The sequence below is a fragment of the Antedon bifida genome, chromosome 5 (genome assembly GCF_963402885.1).
Source record: "Antedon bifida chromosome 5, ecAntBifi1.1, whole genome shotgun sequence".
Lineage (NCBI taxonomy): Eukaryota > Metazoa > Echinodermata > Crinoidea > Comatulida > Antedonidae > Antedon > Antedon bifida.
In genome coordinates, this window is record NC_136230.1 from 26,063,210 (window position 1) to 26,082,229 (window position 19,020).

Sequence of the window (19,020 nt, forward strand, 5' to 3'; positions counted from 1 at the left end):
AAAACAATTTCATTTCTGAAAATAAATTTTATACTACTTTCATTATGAATATAAAAGGTATGCTTTTGTTGTAACATTTGTTAGTTATATCGTTTATTTGTGGAATAATTTTAAATTTAAATTCTGATAAAATCGTCAGCCATCATAGGCGACTTATTGTGTAGGCCTGCAGGTAAAATCTAAGTGGTAACTGTTGGGGCGGCTTATCGCAACTTCTATTCCTAAGTGTATAACCATGGAGTCTAATTCTATAGATCTAGGCTAAAAGCTGATTTTAATATCAGAGACTTAGGCCTAGGCTTAGTAGGCTAGCCTATAATACTAGGCTGGCATCAAGTCAAGTCTTCTAGTAGAGGCTTTTGAAGCTAAGGTTTCAGAGAACAACGGCACAATTTACTGATTTTGTAGGTTTGGGTAGTTGGTAAGATGTAAGACATTAGAGATAGGCGTACACGCAACATTTATTTGTGCTATTATAACGTTTAGTATTGTTTTCAATCTATTATTAGCATATGAAGCTGAGCTTACTGAACTGAATTTAGTCGAAGGAAGAGGTCGGCGATTACTTCATCGAAATAATTGCAAGAACTTGTGCGCCGATTGCATTTGGGTGTCACGTGATGGCAAAGAGCTACCTGATCCTTTTCCACTGGACGACATCCCTGAACCGCATACTTTAACTGTTCGTGATGAAAAACAATTTCAGGAGTTTGATCTGAATGCAAATCGTGCGGTGTGGAACAGAGGTTCTGTAACTAATACGTCAGATATTGTGGATGTACTCGGATTTTCATCGTCTGACGATGATGAGGACAACGGTTACAATAACGAATACTCTGTGACGGTTGATATGCATGCACCATCGTACTCTGGTGATATCCTTCCGCCCATTGGTAAGTAGATGCTAAGTGTTGATCATTGAAGTGAATGGGTTTAGATTATGTAGACTTAATATATATATCTGGTTACGTAAGAAAACAAAATATGTAATATATTCATACTTTTTTGTTTTTTTAGATTATGAAGGAACGGGATATTCTACACTGCATCATTCAGGTAAACATTTCTAATGGTTTTCATATAACAATATCGTGAAAATAAATCAATCCTATTTGACACGAGAGATGTTAAAGATTAATTCATAAAACGAGTATATACAGTGCTGCCTAAACACAAATCAATGTTAACACATGGGAGTCTAATTGTTGTAGTTAAATATTGTAGGCCTAAGTTGTTAGAATTTAATTCTATTTTTTTAACTTAGTACAGGTCGGAATGTAAGGGTTTTATAGTCGTCTTTTGTAAGCCTAAGTTTGAACTTAATTGTCCGGTTTTTTTCGACTTACAGATTACTTTAAGGAGCCTCGTAGAAATGTCCATTGCTGTGCGGTAAACTTCACACCAGAAATTACAGTCATTGAACGTGGTATTCCAGTACACCCACCAAAGGACATCGATATAGATATGTTTCTGTTGGAAGATCTAATTGAAGCACAGAAAAAGCAAAGTAAAAGAAGCTTTTTCAGGAAACAGAGGGATTTTGAAAGTGACATTGAAGCAGTCATGCGTGGAGAATCTGTTGCTCCCGTCAAAGAACTTGCCAATGAAGAAGTTGACACCGCCGCCTCAACGAAGAAATCAAAAAGTGATCGAATTCGATCAGCATTGAAAAAGATGTTTAGCTGCTTTTGCTAAAGATTTCATGGTGGATTTTTACGAACTTTGACATCTTGTGAACTTTGACATCGGTGTCCCTTTTTGACAGTTTAAAAGAGTGAACATTTCAGCATAACTATTCTTAGTCGAGCTCACATCACGTGGACTAAAGAACTGAACTCTTCATCATGGTGCAATAATTAAAGTGCAATACATTCCGGAAAGACTTATGCAAATATTATAGATGTTTTGATTATGCTGATAAATTTGATACAATAATGAATAAAAAATATATATTTTTGAAACATTATCTTTTATTATATCATTTATTTGACCAAGGCCAACATTCAGATATTTAAAATTATGAAGCAATATTGGTTAAATGATTATTAAACGAATTATGCAAATATTTATTTTGTTATGCTGATTTCATACAATAATGAATAAAACATTTTTTTATATTGACAGATTATCTTTTATTATCATTATAGTCATTTAGGAAAGAAATTAGGCCAACTTTATTACTAGATATTTCAAATTATGATTTATATTTAACAATTATGATTATTAAAAATATTTATGCAATTATTCTATTTTTATATGCTGACAAATTTGATAAAATATTGAATACAATTTATTTTTTTTACATTGTTGCACATTCTTTTTTTACCATATTCATGAGAGAAAATATGCCAACATTTATAACTAGATATTTAAAATTATGAAGAAATTATTGGTTAAAATGATGATTCTAGTCTGAGATACGAGTCTTAGTTTTGGATGAGCGCGAAAACGAATAAAACAATTGTGAATTTGTATTTTCTCGCTTACTTAGGGTTGTTATCATTCACTCTATATGGATGGTACCCCTTAACTTCGTCATTATTAAATGTATCTTCGTCATCCCATCTATAAAATTCCATTTTTATCTCCTTTTTTCTCCTTTTCCATTCCACCTAGATTGTTTTAGATCTATTTTTGTAGGGCAGGAGGCGCCTGAGTCCGGGATGACCGAGACACAACTGGTGCTGACCGGGGTTCAATTAGACCGATCCCTGGTTAGCGATGAAGGCGTATCCCCTTACTGCGGTTTGGGGTTTTTTTTTGGCATGGTTGGATTTCCCTTTTTTCATATTTATTTATGTACAGCGCTTAGAGGTTTCACAACATTAGGCGCTATATAAATCCAGGATATTATTATTATTATTATATTAACATTCATGCCTTCGACAGCTTGACAATTGTGTGTATAGACTAGATTCATCAATAACTTCCAAGTTGACAGAATGAAATTAAAATGTGATCTATTGGTTAATGAGTGACATGACACGTGACTAAACCACGTGTTTGAATTGGGGATTGAAAGATTTCCTTATTGTATTGTTCAAGTTTATGTTCTGACCTTGATCTATGAGAATGATGTGCTGTGTTCAAACGACGAAGAGTATTAAATAATACAGCATCATATTTTGTTTTTCTTTATTTTAGTAAGATGAATGAAGACACATACATGGATTACGAAAACACTACACATATTACGGATACGTTCATAGCGCGAGATGAACTCAGCGTTACAGTTGTTACTTACTCTATCATTGGTATCATGGCCGCAATTGAAAATGCTATCGCTCTACTTATTTTCAGCAGTTCGAAACGATTCCGTAAAAAGAGAAACGTATTTTTATTTAGTCTTTCCCTGGCAGATTTCATAGTCGGCGTCCTTTCATGTTTGGTCTACTTCGAAAAGGTGTACAACTCGCCGTCGTTCGGTGCGATTCTGGAAGCGATGTTTCTTGTGTCCGTTTTTAGCATTTGTGCCGTCAGTGTTGAACGGTACATCGCGATCGTCGCCGCGCCGTTTACCTATAAAAATATCATAACTTTTAAACGATGCATAATCGTCTGCTTTTCCTACTGGATCCTGACAATGTCTGCTACGGTAGCACTCTACGCAATTGTATACAATGAATGGACTCGATTTGCCATGTGTGCATTGACCATGGTTATACTGATCGCAAATTATATTATGTACTTTAAAATATCGAAGGCGCTTACCAGTAACGATCGCACCGTTACGGCAAATCTTGGACAGAACGTCATTGGAAGATCAAAAAAGTTGATTCGATCGTTCATAATTTTGCTGGTGGCTTCAACCATTTGCTGGGTTCCACTGTGTTGTTTTTTGGTAATCGCTTTGTTTTCTGAAAGTGTTAACGAAAACAAATCTGTTCTGAACATAATGTATTGTATTTGTTTGAGTAATTCCTTCATTAATCCTTTCATTTACTGGTATAGTCTGCCTGGTGCAAAGGAAGGAGTGTTTGATCTCATATGCTGTTTTAAAAAGAATGAGGATAAGAAAGAATACAACCAAAAACAGGTTCCTTCACAGCCGACAACGTCTAACACAACAGTATAGATACTTCCGTTACTCTATCATTTGTATCGCACTCGATTCTGCAGCTGTCACTAAATAGATTCTAACTGACTATCGCAAGTAATGATCATAGCTGAAAAAACAATGACGATGATCGTGGTATAATGAATATCGAACCTTTCTAAAATTACCTACTCATTTAGTTTAACATTTTAGCCTTTTAAATAAAGAGTGCATGTTGTGCATGACCTAGGCCATAATTATACATAGATATTCATAGATAATTAGACAATAATGTTTTTAAAGACTTTCTAATCATGTTTAATCAATTAAACATCCATTTAAATGGCCCCACATTCAGGTTTGAAATATAAAGCCTTGTCTACACTAACACATGTTATGTGACAACAAAATGTGAAGTGCCCATTGGACATGATGATGTCATATCACTACTATAACGACACGTATGTGATCAAACAAATAAAGTTTATTAAGGGAAGTTTCTATACATTATCTTTAAATTAACCAAAGAGAAGATTACAATACAAGTAAAATAATAATATAACAAACTATCGAAGTTAAAATACATAAAAAATATTTAGAGTTAATAAAATTCAATATACTTGATTGTAAAAATAGAAAAAGATTAAAAACTTATAATTATTATTAATTATAACCAAATAAACCAATCCAAGGTATATAAATCAGTGTTCAATAAACAACCGACAGTTTACAATAATAAACTGTAATATCGTGTGCTAGACGCATAGCCTATAGCCTACTGTAGTTAGAATCATTGTTGGTTGTCGGTATTTTGTTTCCCTTGACAATCACGTCCGTCTCACATAAGTAGGCCTAGATGTCCGTTTTACTTTTACGTCGCTTTTTCTCTCGTTGCTTATGGTGTTGAGCGCGGTGCGTTGCCAGGCCATGTGGTTCTATTTGGCCAATACACAATTGTGCGTAAGAACCGCGGTATTCTGCGTAATGTTCTAACACGCTCTCGTTGTCCATGGTGAAGTGTAAACAAAGCAAAGATAACTCTCAAGTATCAAGAAGCTACGAAAAATTTCTCTCTAAAATACCGAATTTCTGAGAAAACAATTTCATTTCTGAAAATAAATTTTATACTACTTTCATTATGAATATAAAAGGTATGCTTTTGTCGTAACATTTGTTAGTTATGTCGTTTATTTGTGGAATAATTTTCAATTTAGATTTTGATAAAATCGTCAGCCATCATAGGCGACTTATTGTGTAGGCATACACGTAAAATCTAAGTGGCAACTGTTGGGGCGGCTTATCGCAACTTCTACTCCGAACTAAGTGTATATAACCATGGAGTTTAATTCTATAGATCTAGGCTATAAGTTGATTGTAATATCAGAGACTTAGGCCTAGGCCTAGTACTTAGGCTAGCCTATAAGACTAGGCTGGCATCAAGTCAAGTCTTCTAGTAGAGGCTTTGAAGCTAAGGTTTCAGAGAACTACGGTACAATACTGATGTTGTAGGTTTGGGTGGAATAGTTGGTAAGATGTAAGACATTAGAGATAGGCAAACACGCTAACATTTATTTGTGTTATTATAACGTTTAGTATTGTTTTCAATCTATTATTAGCATATGAAGCTGAGCTTACTGAACTGAATTTAGTCGAAGGAAGAGGTCGGCGATTACTTCATCGAAATAATTGCAAGAACTTGTGCGCCGATTGCATTTGGGTGTCACGTGATGGCAAAGAGTTGCCTGATCCTTTTTCACTCGACGACATCCCTGAACCGTATACGGTTCGTGATGAAAAACAATTTCAAGAGTTTGATCTGAATGCAAATCGTGCGGTGTGGAACAGAGGTTCTGTAACTAATACGTCAGATATTGTGGATGTACGCGGATTTTCATCGTCTGACGATGATGACGACGACAGTTACAATAACGAATACTCTGTGACGGTTGATGTGCATGCACCATCGTACTCTGGTGATATCCTTCCGCCCATCGGTAAGTAGATGCTAAGAACAAAATAGGCCTACGGACGGTGAAAAAAGTGCTGATCATTGAACTAAACAACCACAACCCCCACAAAATATGTAATATATTCATACTTTTTCGTTTTTTTAGATTATGAAGGAACGGGATATTCTACAATGCATCATTCAGGTAAACATTTCTAATGGTTTTCATATAACAATATTGTCAAAATATCAATCCTATTTGACACGCGAGATGTTAAAGATTATCAATTCATAAAACGAGTATATACAGTGCTGCCTAAATACAAATCAATGTTAACACATGGGAGTCTAATTGTTGTAGTTAAATATTGTAGGCCTAAGTTGTTAGAATTTAATTCTATTTTTTTAACTTAGTACAGGTCGGAATGTAAGGGTTTTATAGTCGTCTTTTGTAAGCCTAAGTTTGAACTTAATTGTCCGGTTTTTTTCGACTTACAGATTACTTTAAGGAGCCTCGTAGAAATGTGCATTGCTGTGTGGTAAACTTCACACCCGAAATTACAGTCATCGAACGTGGTATTCCAGTAAACCCACCAAAGGACATTGATATAGATATGTTTCTGTTGGAAGATCTAATTGAAGCACAGAAAAAGCAAAGTAAAAGAAGCTTTTTCAGGAAACAGAGGGATTTTGAAAGTGACATTGAAGCAGTCATGCGTGGAGAATCTGTTGCTCCCGTCAAAGAACTTGCCAATGAAGAAGTTGAAACAGCCGCCTCAACGAAGAAATCAAAAAGTGATCGAATTCGATCAGCATTGAAAAAGATGTTTAGCTGCTTTTGCTAAAGATTTCATGGTGGATTTTTACGAACTTTGACATCGGTGTCCCTTTTTGACAGTTTAAAAGAGTGAACATTTCAGCATAACTATTCTTAGTCGATCTCACATCACGTGGACTAAAGGACTGAACTCTTCATCATGGTGCAATAATTAAAGTGCAATACATTCCGGAAATCTTATGCAAATATTATAGATGTTTTGATTATGCTGATACATTTGATTCAATAATGAATAAAAAATATATATTTTTTCAAACAATATCTTTTATTATATCATTTATTTGACCAAATAGGCCAACATTCAGATATGTAAAATTATGAAGCAATATTGGTTAAATGATTATAACGAATTAGGCCTATGCAAATATTAATTTTGTTATGCTGATTTCATACAATAATGAATAAAACATTTTATTATTGACAGATTATCTTTTATTATCATAGTCATTTATGAAAGAAATTAGGCCAACTTTATCACTAGATATTTAAAGTTATGATTTATATTTAACAATTATGATTATTAAAAATATTTATGCAATTATTCTATTTTTATATGCTGACAAATTTGATATAATAATGAATAAAATTTATCGTTTTTTACATTATTGCACATTCTTTTATTACAATAGTCATGAGAGAAAATAGGCCAACATTCATAACTAGATATTCAAAATTATGAAGAAATAGGCCTATTGGTTAAAGTGATTATTCTAGTCTGAAATACGAGTCTCAGTTTTGAACGAACGCGAAAACGAATACAATAGTAGTGAATGTTTATTTTCGCTTACTTAGGGGTGTAATAGCAATAGTACACCTTATTGTTTTCCTTGTTATCAATCACTCTATATGTATGGTACCCCTTAACTTCGTCCTTATTAAACGTATCTTCGTCATCCCATCTATAATATTCCAAATTAGCATTCATGCCTTCGACAGCTTGACAATTGTGTGTATACGGAAAGAGATAGAATGGTGAATCGGTCGGCAGAAAGATCGGGTTCTCGGCAAAGCCGTCGATTTTACAGCAGTAGTTGATTTTTGTATTGTGTCGTACACGCCAGACGGGATTGAACCGCTTATTCTGTTTTGGTTTTTATTGTCTTCGTCATCCCAATAGATCCAACCGGATGCCATTCCTGTCATTAAAGACAACTTCGTTAATAATGTGTGGGTTGGTTCAATAACAAGTATTGCCAGACTCCGTAGATGAAAATTGGGGGAAACCCGATATTTTCGCTGAAAAGTCTTCCATTTGTTTTGGCCTCACGATCGATCGAAAGAGTTGGTGAATTACAGAAGAAAAACAAAAATATCAATCCGCGCGCAATGCATGTTGGGATTTATAGGGGGCCGCTAAAATGATTAGAATCGACATATTTTTCACATTTTTAACCGTTTAAAGACGAAAAAAGTTATCTCAATAGGACCATATAGTATTTATTTTTATATTTAATGTAGTTTATGACCTTAAATTAGATCTGAAAACATAGGGAATGGGACTTTAAGTACAAAAAGCAAATCATTGGACGGATAGAAAACACAGTATTGTCCTTTTGGCCAATTGACGTCATACTCGGTAACCTCATATTGCGTTTTCATACAAAAGTGCTGAGTGACGTCATCGCTAGCAGCTCCATGTGGGAAATGTAGCGGAGAAGAGCTATAAGCCGCATTTCTTGTGGTTTCACCATCTTGAAATCTGTACCCTTCGTTGAAAGTGAAGCCTGTTGTCTTCGGGCAACCAGAGTCGGTCTTCGGAAGCCCGTATGCACCGAGTGGCCAGATAATAGGCACAATTACTAATTCATCTGTAAAAAATAACTTTATTGCTTATGAATAGGCCTAGACCTATATTCTTTGAATTGAATGGATCCATAACAATAATCCTTATCACAGCCTATTATTTATAGATATAGAAAGACAAAGGGAACCCGGATTTAAAATGTATCATCATACCTTCAATAGCGTCTTGGCTACTTAGCCAATCAGGATAGTCGGTTATCGCCTGTTCCCTATTACGTTTCATTTCATCAAGCCGGTTGAATTGTGGAAGTCTGCAGACAGGATTCCACTATTGACGTAATTATCACTCAACTGCCAATATTTTTCTTCGAAGATCTCTTCCATTCCCATCAATGTGTATGAGTAGGGTACGGCGAGATTGTCGTCACCGATTGACAATGTTTCGACGTAAAACCCAGAGTTAAAACTAGTGTAAACTGTCGTAGAATCTGCTGTTTATTGAACACTGATGTATATACCTTGGATTGTTTTATTTAGTTATAATGAATAATAATTATAAGTTTTTAATCATTTGCTATTTTTACAAAAAGTGATATTGAATTTTATTAAATCTAAATATTTTAAATTTATTTTAACTTTGGTGTTCTTCAGTCTTGTATTGTAATCTTCTCTTAATGCAGAATCTACCTTTAATAAACTGTCTTTGTTTGATCACATACGATATAGCCTACTGTAGTTAGAATCACTGTTGGTTGCCAGTACTTTGTTTCCCTTGACAATCAGTCCGTCTCGCATTTAAGTAGGCCTAGATGTCCGTTTCATACCTTCACGTCGCATTTTCTCTTGTTGCTTAGGCTATTGAGCGCGGTGCGTTGCCAGGCCATGTGGTTCTATTTGGCCAATACACAATTGTGCGTAAGAACCGCAGTATTCTGCGTAATGTTCTAACACGCACTCGTTGTCCATGGTGAAGTGTAAACATAGCAAAGATAACTCTCAAGTATCAAGAAGCTAAGAAAAATTTCTCTCTAAAATACCGAATTTCTGAGAAAACAATTTCATTTCTGAATATAAATTTTATACTACTTTGATTATGAATATAAAAGGTATGCTTTTGTCGTAAAATGTATTAGTTATATCGTTTATTTGTGGAATAATTTTCAATTTAGATTGTGATAAAATCGTCAGCCCTCATTCATATAGCTTCTTATTGTGTAGGCCTACAGGTAAAATCTAAGTGGTAAATGTTCGGGCGGCTTATCGCAACTTCTATTCCAAATTAAGTGTATAACCATGGAGTTTAATTCTATAGATCTAGGCTAAAAGTTGATTTTAATATCAGAGACTTAGGCCTAGTAGGCTAGTCTATAAGACTAGGCTGGCATCAAGTCAAGTCTTCTAGTACTTAGTAGGGACTTTGAAGCTAAGGTTTCAGAGAACAACGGCACAATTTACTTTGGTAGGTTTGGTTGGTTGGTGTATGTAAGATGTAAGACATTTATTAGAGATAGGCGTACATGCTACCATTTATTTGTGTTATTATAACGTTTAGTATTGTTTTCAATCTATTATTAGCATATGAAGCTGAGCTTAATGAACTGAATTTAGTCGAAGGAAGAGGTCGGCGATTACTTCATCGAAATAATTGCAAGAACTTGTGCGCCGATTGCATTTGGGTGTCACGTGATGGCAAAGAGCTACCTGATCCTTTTCCATTGGACGACATCCCTGAACCTGAACCGGTTCGTGATGAAAAACAATTTCAGGAGTTTGATCTGAATGAAAATCGTGCGGTGTGGAACAGATGTTCTGTAACTAATACGTCAGATATTGTGGATGTACTCGGATTTTCATCGTCTGACGATGATGAGGACAACGGTTACAATAATGAATACTCTGTGGCGGTTGATGTGTATGCACCATCATACTCTGGTGATAACCTTCCGCCCATTGGTAAGTAGATGCTAAGTGTTGATCATTGAAGGGAATGGGTTTAGATTATGTAGACTTAATATATATATCTGGTTACGTAAGAAAACAAAATATGTAATATATTCATAATACGTTTTCGTTTCTTAGATTATGAAGGAACGGGATATTCTACACTGCATCATTCAGGTAAACATTTCTAATGGTTTTCACATAACAATATCGTCAAAATAAATCAATCCTATTTGAAACGCGACGAGATGTTAAAGATTATCAATTCATAAAACAAGTATACAGTGCTGCCTAAATACAAATTAATGTTAACACATGGGAGTCAAATTGTTGTACTTAAATATTGTAGGCCTAAATTGTTAGAATTTAATTATATTTTTAAAAATTAGTACAGGTCGGAATGTAAGGGTTTTATAGTCGTCTTTTGTAAGCCTAAGTTTGAACTTAATTGTCCGGTTTTTTTCGACTTACAGATTACTTTAAGGAGCCTCGTAGAAATGTGCATTGCTGTGTGGTAAACTTCACACCCGAAATTACAGTCATCGAACGTGGTATTCCAGTAAACCCACCAAAGGACATTGATATAGATATGTTTCTGTTGGAAGATCTTTTTGAAGCACAGAAAAAGCAAAGTAAAAGAAGCTTTTTCAGGAAACAGCGGGATTTTGACAGCGACATAGAAGCAGTCATGCGTGGAGAATCTGTTGCTCCCGTCAAAGAACTTGCCAATGAAGAAGTTGAAACCGCCGCCTCAACGAAGAAATCAAAAAGTGATCGAATTCGATCAGCATTTAAAAAGCTGTTTAGCTGCTTTTGCTGAAGATTCCATGGTGGATTTTTACGAACTTTGACATCCTGTGAACTTTGACATTTTTGACAGTTTAAACAAGTGAACATTTCAGCATAACTATTCTTAGCCGAGCTCACATCACGTGGACTAAAGAACAGAACTCTTCATCATGGTGCAATAATTAAAGTGCAATACATTCCGGAAAGACTTATGCAAATATTATAGATGTTTTGATTATGCTGATACATTTGATTCAATAATGAATAAAAAATATATATTTTTTCAAACAATATCTTTTATTATATCATTTATTAGACGAAATAGTCCAACATTCAGATATGTAAAATTATGAAGCAATTACACGATTTATGCAAAAAATATTTATTTTGTTATGCTGATTTCATACAATAATGAATAAAACATTTTTTTGTATATTGACAGATTATCCTTTATTATCATATAGTCATGTATGAAAGAAATTAGGCCAACTTTATCACTAGATATTTAAATTATGATTTATGGTTAACAGTTATGATTACTAAAAATATTTATGCAATTATTCTATTTTTATATGCTGACATGATCAATTTGATATGATAATGAATTAAATTTATCTTTTTTTATATTGTTGCACATTCTTTTATTACCATAGTCATGAGAGAAAATAGGCCAACATTCATAACTAGATATTCAAAATTATGAAGAAATAGGCCTATTGGTTAAAGTGATTATTCTAGTCTGAAATACGAGTCTCAGTTTTGGACGAACGCGAAAACGAATACAATAGTAGTGAATGTTTATTTTCGCTTACTTAGGGGTGTAATAGCAATAGTACACCTTATTGTTTTCCTTGTTATCAATCACTCTATATGGATGGTACCCCTTAACTTCGTCCTTATTAAACGTATCTTCGTCATCCCATCTATAATATTCCAAATTAGCATTCATGCCTTCGACAGCTTGACAATTGTGTGTATACGGAAAGAGATAGAATGGTGAATCGGTCGGCAGAAAGATCGGGTTCTCGGCAAAGCCGTCGATCTTACAGCAGTAGTTGATTTTTGTGTTTGTGTCATACACGCCAGACGGGATTGAACCGCTTATTCTGTTTTGGTTTTTATTGTCTTCGTCATCCCAATAGATCCAACCGGATGCCATTCCTGTTATTAAAGACAACTTCATTAATAATGTGTGGGTTGGTTCAATAACAAGTATTGCCAGACTCTGTTGATACAAGTCGGGGGAAACCCGATATTTTCGCTGAAAAGTTAGTCTTCCATTTGTTTTGGCCTCACGATCGATTGAAAGTGGGTGAATTACAGAAAAAAAATATATCAATCCGCGCGCAATGCATGTTGGGATTTATAGCGGGACGCTTACAGTATTAGAGTCGACTTATTTTTCACATTTTTAACCGTTTAAAGACGAAAAAAGTTATCTCAATAGGACAATATAGTATTTATTAAATGTAGTTTGTGACCTTAAATTTGATCTAGAAAAACATAGGGAATGGGAGTTTAAGTAGAAAAAGTAAAATCTTAATACATACCAAATGGACAGCCACCATTGGACGGATAGAAAACACAGTACTGTCCTTTTGGCCAATGGACGTCATATTCAGTAACCTCATATTGCGTCTTCATACAAAAGTGCTGAGTGACGTCATCGCTAGCAGCTCCAGGTGGGAAATGTAGCGGAGAAGAACCGTAAGCAGCATTTCTTGTGTTTTCACCATCTTGAAATCTGTATCCTTCGTTGAAAGTGAAGCCTGTTGTCTTCGGGCAACCAGAGTCGGTCTTTGGAAGCCCGTATGCACCGAGTGGCCAGGTAATAGGCACAACTACTAATTCATCTGTAAAAAATAACTATTTATTAATAGGCCTAGACCTATATTCTTTGAATAAGGCGACTTTGAAAATGGTGACTTGAATTGATCCCATGACAATAATCCTTATCACAGAGTGTAGCCTATTTAGTTGTTATTCGTACCGTAGCTGTACGTATAGCCAGTCCCTTTTATGGATATAGAAAGAAAAAAGGAACCCGGATTTAAAAAGTATCATCATACCTTCAATAGCGTCTTGGCTACTTAGCCAATCAGGATAGTCGGTTATCGCCTGTTCCATATTACGTTTCATTTCATCAAGCCGGTTGTAGAAGTCTGCAGACAGGATTCCACTATTGACGTAATCATCACTCAACTGCCAATATTTCTCTTCGAAGATCTCTTCCATTCCCATCAAGGTGTATGAGTAAGGCATGGCAAGGTTGTCGTCACCTAGGGACAATGTTTCGACATAAAACCCAGTGTTGAAACCCGTATTCAGCGTCATTTTAACCGTGTCAGTGTTGACAGCAATGGAACCACCAAACCCCTTATAGGATCCGCCGAGACTGACGCTTGACGAATACTATGAAAATGGTAAAAAATATCAAAAACGTCATTTAACGTAAGTAACACGTAGTGTATATAAAAAAATATTTTTATTGTAGTTGTTCTTTGCGTACTTTAAGCTTATTTGTTATCACAAGGACGCAACGGTAAGAGCAACATATGCTGATGGATTATCCCAACTGTTGCTTGTGATTGGTCAACTCGAAGGTATTTTATTTTATTCGTCAAAAAAATACTTACGTGTTCAGCAGAGTACTCCACAAATGCCGCACTCTCCCATCTATAGCGTTTCACGTCTCTTGTTCCAAAGTATACAAAACTAACAACATGCTGCAAAAAAAATGGAAAAATGACTATTCTGAATAAAGTGAGTGAGTAGAGCTATAAGACATGACGTTGTTGAGAAACTTCATTAGACATCTTTATCTACATTTTAAATTTGAGATAGTAATGCGAATCACACGTAGGCCTACGTGACACCATTGCTACTCTTATCGTCACAGTGGTTTTGCCACACTCTAAAGTCAGTCTCTCTGAGTAGATATTTACGTATCTTCAAAATCCTCTATAATAATCATATGCTTATACTCTTTCTAATAATAATATAATAATATATAATATATACGAATTTGTAAAGCGCCAATTCCAGCAACAAGTGATCAAAGGCGCTGTGGACTAAGAAGTTACACCTTTTCAACAACATTCTTCTCCCTAAGGGTCCCTTCGTGTCATCGGCAGCCAACTACGGCGCCATTACGTCTGTCCACGACAGTGTGTGTATGAACTAAGTACACCGGGGTAACACCCTACTCGTCTCGAAAGATGTATTAGGTTCTTTAAAGTGCACATGAGCCAGATGTACACTGGACCTACGGTTTATAGTCCTTATCCGAGAAGACTTGTTCTACCACCAGAACCATGGAGCGAGTGAGCCTCGAACCCTTGACGATGTTATGGCTATGGATTACGTTTCCACTGTCTTAACCGCTCGGCCACACTCACCAACAATAGCGTTGCTAAAATAGTGCAATCTAAAATAACAGTAACAACTTACAGTTCCATAATTATGAAGAAAGAGCATGTAGTCTGTACTGGTGCTTGGTGAATAAGTTGCCGGAAGTTGATTAACACTCTGGACAAACGCGTCATCTAATGGATATTTCTTGAATTGCGCATTAATCGTCATGAGTTCCGCTTCGCCGAGCATGCACAAGTTTTTCTCTTCGTAATATACATTGGTATTTGTTCCCATAGACGCCGCTGTTTCCTTATAATCTAGACAAAAAATAAAGGAACGATAACACTGGACTGTTTCATTATTCAAAGGGGGAGGAATATGCGACACAACATTTGTTTATCCAGGTAAGTAGGCCTACTTTTACAACAACAAAAAAACCCAGTATTATATAATATAATACTAAATGAACAAAATTATATGATTGTTTTTCTCTTTAGTAGGTTTTTCACCCACTTTTATTTCAGTATAACAAGACATAATTGTAGGGTATAAAATGTTTTATTAGTTTCTTGATAATTGTTATTATTATGATAATAATACTAATTAGTTCATGTTGTGCTAATCTCATTTCATCTTTTATTTCGGAAAAAATAATACACACATTATTTTAAATATTGTCTAAATATCAATAAAATTAAACTTACAATCACTATGACTGAACTTTGTTTTCATGTGTTTGACCCTTGCACCAACTAAAACAATTAGAAATTATGCATTATTTTACAGTCATATCAATATAATTAGCGTTATAATAACAAAAAATAACAATACTAATAGTGGTTTATATAATAATACTAAGATTTGTTAAGGGCACATAGGCCTATCCACCAAAGTGCTCAAGGCGCGAATAATGAAAATCGAACATAATTTTACCTGAAAACTGAACTTCTTTTTCTAAAGATGAGGCATATGCGTATGCATTGTGGTACAGTTCTAGAGAGAGCTGAGACGAACAGCTTGATGCCGGGACATAGCTGATCTGATCCGGTGTCGAGTTCCCTTCATCGAAGGTCCAGTCAAACACCCTCCAGGTCGGACGTAGACCGGGATCTCGCCCGGCGGTGACGGGGCTTCCATGGGGGTTTCCGTACTGTAGGTTGTACCCGATACCAAGGTAATCGATGCCACTGGGGTAGGTTGATAATGCACTCGGTGGAGTCACTAGCAACTTGGGATCGATATGGTATGGCGGTGGGCCATCGGTTGCATTGGTTAGTACCAGAAGTGATACGATAAGAAGTATGATAGGCATGAACTTCATAATTACTATAACAAATTGTAGATTAAAATGGTTAAATACAACATAAACTACCAAATATACGTTAAAATTCTGCATTTAATCTTAAGCTCTGTCTACACTACCATACTACTCTGACAACAAAAGTGTGAAGTTTCCAGACATAGTAGTGATGTACCCGAATATAGGGTAGTAATATGACATCATCATGTCCATATATGGGCTATATTTTGTCACATAAAGTTTGATAATGTAGACAGGGCCTAAGTGTTCGTCAATAAGTGCAGCAACGAATATTCGGTAATGTGAGCCAAGCGGTTAATACAGGAAGACCAATTTTAGACGATGTATTTTAAATTAAATTTTAAACATCATAATATTAAAATAAATAACCGTAAAGCTTTTGTACAATGATACTTACCTTCTGAAACGAATTCTATGCCTCCAAAGTACTTTAACTGAAGTAAAGATGTTGCAAGTACATTATTGTACCATCAGTGTACAGTCCTTTTATAGCTTGAAAAAACCTCATTTAATTATATTATCATCCTATTAATCAAATTAACACACCTGCTTAATATAAGTGCAGATAACGGCAATGTTATCACAATATCCAAGTTTGTTTGTCAATCGGTGAGACCAAATTAATGCTCTGTACCGCTAGTAATTTAGCTTTTTCTTAATGAGTGAGCATACAATTAGAGAGATACTTTGTTAATTGAGATACGCACATCGTAGTTTTGATGATAAATACGCGCAGTAACTTGTTAACCTATTATTATTAAAGATGTGTTTTTGTCTCCCTGAAAAAAAATTCTCAATCTTTTGTTTCAAATATAGATGCCATTTTAATGTCACATAATAGTTATCCACTTTGACCATAAAATTGGATAAAAAAATGTATTTAACCTCAAAAACAGTAATTTAAGGTGACAATAGTCAAAATGATTGGAAGTCAATGGATTTTAAAGGGGTTTTTTTTCTACGAAAGTGATTAACTTTATTGAAAAACTACAAAATAACCTATTAAAAGTCAGATTTAATTAATCTTAATTGTTCATGTTTTTGGGGGATAATACATCTTAATAATAATTCTACAATCGTAAATATAGTATACATTTATTTATTACATATTATTTTTACCTATTTGTTACCTCACAGATACGTTTTCAAATTTATGATAAACGTTAGTAAGCTACATTGGTGATCCGATACTGTATCTCCAACATTATGATAACTTTGTTCAGTATCATAGAAACATTCCGTAATACAGCAGCTCACATGTATCACACACGTGGTGCCTGTATCATTTTAGGGTTAGGGTCTATGATACAGTCGTCACATGCTAAACATCAACGCTGTATCACGGAATTTGACAGGACTGAACAAATATCATAGAAAGTACGTTCAAAACAACGTACCTTAACCAGATCATTAACCGAAACCTTCAGATTTTCTCGGATATTTTTTTTGTTACGCAATAATTTTGTATATTAGGCCTACGCACTCCTCCGCTCAGTAGGTAAATAAACAATATTTCATGCAATATTGATTTGCTATCTTCTTAATTACGAAAACAAGATATGACACGATATAATTATGCTATTTTAAATTATGAGGTGATAATCATCCAATATTAAGTAGGCAAATATCTGATGTTATAAGTGCCATAATTAGTTTGGCACGTTTCTCATTTAAGATGTATTGTCCCCCAAAAACATAAAAAATAAAGATTAATAAAGTCAGACTTTTTGTAGTTTTAATAAAGTTAATCACTTTAAAAAAAAACAAAGACAAATTATGTTTTCACTTTCAAAAGACAAAGTAATCAGTTAAATTCAACCGACAACCATTGGCTGGAAGCCAATTTGACTATATTTTGCTCTAATACAGTTTTTTCGGGTAAATACAATTTGTTCGATCTAATTTTTTGTCAAAGTGGATAACTATATTACGTGACATTAAAATAGCATATTAAAAAAAATGACATAATTGTAACATATAGAATGTAAAATATAATGTTTTATCATTTTCTTAATTCAAACATTAACTTTTTTTCTTAGGCCTATCCAATACACTTTATAGGCTATAGCCTATTTTTGTAATGCATAATTATAATTTCTACTAACAAATTATTTTTTTAGGAGGAAAATATCTTTAAACGGGTCTTAACGCGCGATATATGAAGTCTGTATATATCTGTTAAATGTTGAACTGATAAGACATCTATAATATTATCTAATGGACAAAATAAAATTGAATCTCAGCAAAAAGTTGTGCGGGGATAGGAGAGAATGCTCTACTACTAGAGGAGAGAAACTTTATGCAAAACTCTAGATGGCGACATTTTTTTTAAAGGAAAGCGTCGCGTCGTTTGGCAACAAATTAATTTAAAAGGAAGTAAAAAATACCAAATTACTGTGATGCTATGGATTGTTTTCATTTTATAAATATACTTGTGTGGCTGTTAAAACTATCTGATGCTGTAATCTCTACTTTTGTACAGGTAAGATGAGTTTTACAGGCCCTACTTGTGAGTCTAGGTAGGCTAGGCCTCCTATCTCCTACTGAAGTAACAGGAGTAATCAGTGGTGACATTCGCTCTCTGTGGGTCAATTGGTGCCTGGCGATGGTAGACCTGCTGGTTGGAATACAAGGCCTACCCGCGGCAATACACACTAGGGCATTTAGTGTAAGACCCTGGCCTACCAATCAGGCATACATATCTAGTAGGTAGAGCCTCTAGAAAATGGAAATCCCATATCCGTCGTAGACTATAAATATAATCATAATGCTAAAATATGTGAAACATGAATTCGAATTAATTAAATAAAAACTTTAAAATAATGAAAAAGATAAAAATTGATTCTAGAGGGCCAGGTTATTCAGTAAATTACTATCTTACAGTTCTATTAGAGTAGGCATTTGACTGGAATTCCAAAAATTACACTCGGTTTAATTTGTTTTTTTTTAATTATCCCTCACGATAGCACAATGTTTGTCTTTCACTCTATGCCATATGTTGGTAATTTAATCAGACAGTTGATTGTTATGCTAATCTAACATCAACCGAC

General features: G+C 34.7%; 4 protein-coding genes and 1 pseudogene across 5 annotated transcripts in view; 3 read left to right on the top strand and 2 right to left on the bottom strand.

The window, feature by feature from the left end:
• Positions 1–3,148: 3,148 nt before the first annotated feature.
• On the top strand, positions 3,149–4,357 carry LOC144842448 (tachykinin-like peptides receptor 86C). The gene has a single exon (XM_078698895.1). It carries the CDS (start codon positions 3,149–3,151, stop codon positions 4,073–4,075), a length of 927 nt encoding a protein of 308 aa, XP_078555021.1. The 3' UTR covers positions 4,076–4,357.
• An 817-nt stretch (positions 4,358–5,174) lies between these two features.
• LOC144842449 (uncharacterized) lies at positions 5,175–11,571 on the top strand. The gene is made up of 4 exons (XM_078698896.1): positions 5,175–5,187; positions 5,653–6,030; positions 10,645–10,683; positions 10,980–11,571. Exons 1-4 carry the CDS (start codon positions 5,175–5,177, stop codon positions 11,324–11,326), a joined length of 777 nt encoding a protein of 258 aa, XP_078555022.1. The 3' UTR covers positions 11,327–11,571.
• On the bottom strand, positions 7,607–8,955 carry LOC144842450 (uncharacterized; annotated as a pseudogene).
• Positions 11,572–11,784: 213 nt separating the features above from the next.
• Positions 11,785–13,994, bottom strand: LOC144842202 (uncharacterized). The gene is made up of 4 exons (XM_078698607.1): positions 13,932–13,994; positions 13,365–13,707; positions 12,846–13,148; positions 11,785–12,456 (listed from the first exon to the last, which is right to left on the bottom strand). Exons 2-4 carry the CDS (start codon positions 13,627–13,629, stop codon positions 12,104–12,106), a joined length of 921 nt encoding a protein of 306 aa, XP_078554733.1. The 5' UTR covers positions 13,630–13,707; positions 13,932–13,994; the 3' UTR covers positions 11,785–12,103.
• A 4,316-nt stretch (positions 13,995–18,310) lies between these two features.
• The window catches only part of LOC144842774 (uncharacterized), a 67,457-nt gene continuing 66,747 nt past the window's right edge, over positions 18,311–19,020 (top strand). For both annotated transcript variants that reach the window (XR_013612175.1, XM_078699305.1), the window contains exon 1: positions 18,311–18,452. Coding sequence is in view for 1 of the 2 variants with exons in the window: in XM_078699305.1 (XP_078555431.1) it covers positions 18,375–18,452 (78 nt within the window). In the remaining variant the exon portion in view is untranslated. The remainder of the gene's footprint in view (positions 18,453–19,020) is intronic.